This window comes from Mercenaria mercenaria, chromosome 17, assembly GCF_021730395.1.
Source record: "Mercenaria mercenaria strain notata chromosome 17, MADL_Memer_1, whole genome shotgun sequence".
NCBI classification, from domain to species: domain Eukaryota; kingdom Metazoa; phylum Mollusca; class Bivalvia; order Venerida; family Veneridae; genus Mercenaria; species Mercenaria mercenaria.
Window position 1 is genome coordinate 1,614,385 of NC_069377.1, and position 6,798 is coordinate 1,621,182.

Sequence of the window (6,798 nt, forward strand, 5' to 3'; positions counted from 1 at the left end):
TGGGTTGTCTAGGATCAAAAACTAGGTCACTAGGTCAAATAAAAAAAAACATTGTGTATGCGATAGAGGCTGTATTTTTCAATTGATCTTCATGAAATTTGGTCAGAATGATAGCCTTGATGAAATCTAGGTCAAGTTCGAATATTATTGTCTTGGGTCAAAAACTAGGTCACTAGGTCAAATCAAAGAAAATACTTGTTTATACTCAAGGTTTTTGCTCCATTTTTAATGATAATTGGTCAGAATATATTTTTCGATGAAATCACTAGGTCACACATGTTTACACTGTTATGGTGTGTTTTTCAGGTGAGCGACCTAGGGCCATCTTGGCCCTCTTGTTTGGTTGATTTTTTCTTATTAAATTTTCAAGTTTCGTGTTAAATAGTCATGAATAGTATACTTTGAAGTGAACTTAATTTCCTTTATTTGTTTGCTCTCCAGGAGATGAAGGTAGAAAAGCTTTCGAGGATGCACAACTATCGAAACACGGTTTCCAGGGGTTACAGGTGCACAAGTGAAGCAGGTTTCCATGACAACCTACCCAGAATTCCTGATTATCATTCCCAGGATGCATCATTGCTCATGGCAGAAGATGTTACTATAAATAGCATGTCATCACTGAAGAAAAGTGATGTCATAGCACAAGATGTGCCTGTTGAATAGATTGCCATCAGTTAGGAAACTGATATATTGGATTCTAAATGAATGTGATGAGAACATCGGGTGCCTACTTCGGTGCACTCTAGTTGTACAAATATCATTTCTGAAATGAAAATAAAGTTTCGAACAACAAAAATGTGGAAAGAATGTATTCAAAGTCGTGATTGTAATGGATGTAAACATAAATTTTTCAGATAATTCGATGTTGATGATCGAAATGAACTTGCAGATCAATCCTTATGCCATAATGCCTTGGACTTGTTCCAGCGTTAAAAAGATGTTTTTTTTACTTTTAAGAGTGTTCCTATGTCATGTTAAAATCAAAATAAATTATATTAGCATTTATTGAATTATCTGTAAGTAAAGTTTATAAACTTCAAGCAGAAAATATTTCCTTCTGTATGCATTAGAATTGTTTGATAAGACGTTGTGTAATGATACACTATTGAAGAAAAAGTCATAATACATTAAAAAGAGAGGTTTAGTGAAAATACATTAAAAAGAGAGGTTTAGTGAAAATACATTAAGAAGAGAGGTTTAGTGAAAATACATTAAAAGAGGTTTAGTGAAAATACATTAAAAAGAGAGGTTTAGTGAAAATACATTAAAAAGAGAGATTTAGTGAAAATACATTAAAAAGAGAGGTTTAGTGAATACAAATCAATGATACAGATTTATTTAATCTTGTTCAATTTCTAGATTGCAATGCAACTACCGTTAGCTACGCAAGTTTGTCTCGCAGATGTGTGTGCTTTTATTGAAAGACGTTTCTGTATATATTTGGCATATTTGCACAGTATTCATCATTTTTGCAGATAATTCGGAGAAAACAGTTGTATTAATACCAGTAATGTTGAAAGGACTGATTTATACTTGTCCTTTTTCTGTCATTTAAATATTTACACTGTGGTTTTTTTGGCTACTACAGTCAAACTTCGTTAATTCGAACTTGGATAATTTGTACACTACCCTTCTTACGAACTTGTTGTCAGGTCCAGGAAAAATTCCTGTATAATGAATTTTGTTCGATAACTCAAACAACCGATCACTCGAACAAATTTTGCCGGTCCCGTCGAGTTCGAGCTATAGAAGTTTGACTGTATTTAGAAAATTGTATTTATATAGACTGGTATGAAAGTTTGCCCTGATTAAATTGCTTGATTCAGGTGTTCTAAATGTTTGCAGTTCCAAATGATACATTTTCAGCTTGCTTTGCTGTCTGCTTGGTATGTTGATAAAATATAAAAAAAATAGTCACTTTTAGTTTGCTGGTTCAGTTTGTACTTGGTAATATACTTCTCTCTCAAATGGTTTTCACATATTCTATTTATAGAACGAGGGATAAAATGACAGAAACGTATTTTGAAGACGTTGATACAATATAGAAGAAATAAGGTTTTCAATTTGCATACATACCTTTTTCATAATTGGTATAAATGATTTAAAGCGTTAAAAAAAAAATTCAGATCATTCATTTTTGTGTTTAGGCTAAGGGTTAAAGTCAGCAAAAGAAGATTGGTTTGTTTCCCATGTGACATCAAAATATCTGTCTCTCATTCAAGCAGATCTTATGTATTCACTCTCGGCTACCTCACTCGGAAAATTTTTCAAGTGATGTCCACTCTTTAAAAGATGTTTCGATCTTACACTGAAAAAAAAAATGATACCCTCTTATCATCTACCATTTAGCAAATTATTTCATTAGGAATTGTGTTCTAAACTATCTACTAACTTATTACTAGTCTTTTATTCACGGTGCTATTAACTGATTTTCAGTTCATGCCTTCATCCATGCAAAAAAGTATATGTTTAACAGTTTTTGTTGGTTCTATGAAGTTTTTGTAAATTATGTTGTCAGTAAGTTGACATATGTGTTATGTGCTGGAAGTTAATTAGTATAAATAACTGTCTACATTGAAGTTGAAAAAAAAGAATTGACACCATTTTTAGCTTAGCTCTTAAAAGAATAAGTAGAGCTGTTGCATTTACGTGTTCTGTGGCATCTGTGTTCGCCTTACTGTTTGGTACATAAGCTGGTAGCTTGGTAGATGGTATGTTTTAAACAGTAGAGTGTGCTGGACATTTAATTGAAGCTCTGTTGACTTTTAATGCTTATCAAATTTTTGGTCTTTCAAGGAACATTTTGACTTGTGTGATATGTGAAAACATGTTTTGTTGTCCAACCAGTTTACTGAAAAACCAAACAGCACTTTGACTTTAATTAGAAAGTGGTTATTGTTACAAACTTTATAAATGCTTTTATATGATCATGTATAAATATGAATGTATCTAATATAAAAATGATATCACATAAAATAAATGGTTTTAATTTATAAGTTAGCAATCAATAGATATGAGCTATGCTACATTTCTTTATATTTAGAAAGAAATATATTTTGTAAGTATAAGAAACATGACTTTGAAGACAAGGAATCCTACTTGTTTGAAAATTTGACTAGGTAACAATTTTGCCATTAGAGAGTAATTTTACAAGAATGGACACAAAATAAATTATCATAAAAAGAACACAAAATAAATTAATATCATAAAAAGGACACAAAATGAATTAATATCATAAAAAGGACACAAAATGTTATAAAAAGGACACAAAATGAAAAATTGTAAAAATAAAAATAGGGACACAAAATAAATTCTTATAAAAAGGACACCCAGTTACTGTTCAGACACAAAATATATCATTGTAGAATTTAGTGTTCATTACTAAAAAAAGAGTTATGTCTTTTGTATCATCTTTTCTGATCTATGGGGTGAAATGTCATCTATAGAAGTTCCATGACTTGACTAAGTGCTTTTTTTTTCTAACAAGATTTGCTTGTTATTAAATAGTGACCTATTTAACTATTCATATACTGTATTAACTGAATAGTTTATATTAGACAATTACAATACCATTAATTTGTCATATGCCTTTTTAGACTGGATCATTTAGTTTAGATTTTAAGTGCCTCAACTAATAATTTTATTTGGCCTATGCAACTTTTAAGGACCAAGCTTACCTGCAATACAGGTTTCAAGAATAACAAATATTACACTGCCAGATATAATCAGCATTTTAGAGAGAAATGAATGGCAATTTTAAGCTTAAACATACTGCATTGCTTTGCAGGCAATACTCATATCATTACACTCTGCATGCATAGGGAAATTTCTTTTGGGTTAAGGGTTATAAAAGTTAAGTTTGAAAACCAGTCACAAATCTCTAGCATCTGATTGGCTGCTTCTAAGAACAGTTTTGAAATTGACCAATGGCATTGCTGCATTTTAAGACTGGTTTACAGATTCAAGTTTGATACCTTGGATCATATGCTCTATTCTGTAAGTCTTTTTTTGGCAGTTGAGATCTAGTTTGCATGACAGACTAACGTGATGAATTTTGAACCTAGATACAGACATGCAATAGTATTTCTACAGGTTTTGATTAACAATACAAGCTTCAGTCATTTGATCAAAAGTAATTAGAGCAAACTTAAGCATGCATGTATTATTTTCTAATGAACCACTTTTAACGAGTAACTGAGTACTCGATCGAAAAAATCGGCAAGTACTCGAGTACGAAAATTGGTACATGTTGCCATACCTAGAAAAAGCATACATTTCTACTGTCTTTGTTCAGGAATGTCTATTTTGTCAACAATTTTATGATCTTTGACAAGCTTTGTCATTATACTATAATATGTTAAATTTATTTCAGGTCATGTGCTGTTGCTTATACATGTATACCGTTCAATGTATATTATTCATGTTATACAATTCTTGTTGCAATTTGTCTGTTTACCTGATATTAACGTTCATTTTCATGGTCAGTTTATTGTTTAGATGTTTATGTTCGCATATTTTGTGTGAATTTTTGTATATTATTCATGCATATGTTATCATGTTTCCAAAGACTCTTTAATTTCTAGAGATTATTATAATAAAATGTATGCAAATCATACCAGAGTGTCTAATTGTTACTTGAAATTGATTGTGAGAGCTGACTTGGACAAGGATCAGGGAGTCGGAGATGGGTTGGGAGAAATTCCTAATCATGGGGTTGAATCACAATGCTAGCGATAAGGTTCAATGCTCTCTTGTTATTCAAATTTCAATTCAAATTTATTCGGGCATAAGATCATAAAACATTAAATAAAACTAATGCATTAAAATATATGTATACAATAGCCCATATAGATTGAAAGATGTTTGATTAGAATATAATATACATGTTAAAACAGATTTCTAATTCATAATTGGTACATGAAAGATTACGTCAGTATATTTTATGATTTACTAAATAGAAAAAGGTATGATCTTAATACCTGGGATGACCCATCAAAGTAAAATTAATTACTTATCGCATAGTGCGGCAATTTTCCTTTGATCTTTGCAGCATGTTATACATAGTAACACACATTATTACTACAAAACTGTGCTGATATCTTACAAAACTGTTGCGATATATATCAACACGGAAATCTCTATGGAGTTTCATAAGAAAAAAAGTGTTCCGATATATATCAGCACAGTAAAACTGTTCCGATATATATCGGAACACTTTTTCTCTATTGAGGTCCTATCAAGGGGGTATAATTTTTTCCTTTCAAAGAAAAGATGATTTTAGCTCCAATTTACAGTTCACAGAGAAAGAATTGTCACAAACACCTACATTTATAAAGTAAAAGAATAAATAAACTAGAATATTTAAAAAACTTGATAGTTATTGCCAAATTCAGAAATACATGAAATATATGAAATTCTGAGATTTCTCAAATGTTTCTTTTTACAAACAAAACAACAAGTTTTACAATATGTCTGGCCAATGAAATGCAAAGATTTAAAACCAATGCAGAAATTTGTTGGGTACTTTTATCTGGGGAACACATTTTCTAAAACAGAAGTTTTAGTGTTTCAGTCAGCGAGGCGCAGAAAGGGAATCAAAATAGTAAAAATAATAATAAACAAATTTAAATGAAAATAATATATAAATTTTAATGATAAACTATGCGATAAAACAGTTATAATATGTAGTGCTCGTGTGTTACCAGGATATATCAGAGCTAGGGGTACATCTCGTTATTTTTCTCTTCACATATCTGTCTCGGCCTACCGGCCTCGACGATATGTGCAGAGAAAAATACCCTCGATGTACCCCTAGCTCTGATATATCCTGGTAACACACTCTCACACATACTATAACTATTTCTTATTTCCAATGGGGTCCCATATTGATACCTTTATTAGTGTTCAGTGCTGTATGATTACATAACCTGGTACTGTTTCTAGCCCTAACCCTAACCTGCCTTGACTGCATTCAAAGTGGTGAGTACCAACGATAAAGATGAAATATTTGCCTGCTTTGTTGCACGTTATTCTGCCTTTGACCTCTTTGAATCATAAGTTGTACTGACAAAGTTGAATACTGAGCCAGTCCATTTTAGAGATTTAGCAGGCTAAAGGTTAAGATTGTCGGCAAATGAAGTCTTGCATGTCCCAGGATCATATTCACCGAGAAGAATTCCTTGAAACTATTGACGTACCTTGGCACTATCGTTCTCATAGGCAGAAAATGTGTTGTATTCAATACATACTAGACCTCTGGCCTGAATATTGATATAACTATTCTAACATTATTCTATTACTACTGCCAAACAGCAGTGAAACATTTTACTCTGCCAATAATTTTTGTATTTTCATATACATGTACAGAATTGGATAACTTGTACATAGTATTCTGTATTATATTATAACTTTGTTCGAACTTTAAACATTGCAAGAGGATGAAACATGAAAACAATTAAAAGAGAAATAAATAGTTATGGTTGTTTCCCTTTTACAATCCATAAGTTCAGTATAAGTGTTCTGTCGTCAAAGTGACATTATAGGACTCGAATTTTGGTGTCCTTACATCATAGTGGTAGCATCCGTGTCCTATGGACATATTTCTTGTTTGTAATTAAAATGATTCTGATACTGTACGAAGTCGTTTGCACTTAAAATACAGAATTGAAATGTGGCACATGTACGTATAAACTGGAACAACTGATACGTATTAGACCTTCCTGGTATAAAATGAAAATCATAATGCCATGTTTCGAGAATGAACTTAATTGCCTTATCTTATCCGAACCATATGATCCA

At 31.5% G+C, this 6,798-nt stretch overlaps 1 protein-coding gene across 11 annotated transcripts in view; it reads left to right on the top strand.

Moving 5' to 3' along the window:
* The window catches only part of LOC123536806 (rho family-interacting cell polarization regulator 2-like), a 107,064-nt gene extending 104,362 nt beyond the window's left edge, over window positions 1–2,702 (top strand). For all 11 annotated transcript variants that reach the window (XM_053528706.1, XM_053528705.1, XM_053528701.1 and 8 more), the window contains 2 exons: window positions 442–1,139; window positions 1,305–2,702. In XM_053528706.1, coding sequence (XP_053384681.1) covers window positions 442–518 — 77 coding nt within the window. In that variant the 3' untranslated portion in view covers window positions 519–1,139; window positions 1,305–2,702. The remainder of the gene's footprint in view (window positions 1–441; window positions 1,140–1,304) is intronic.
* The last annotated feature ends 4,096 nt before the right edge of the window (window positions 2,703–6,798 follow it).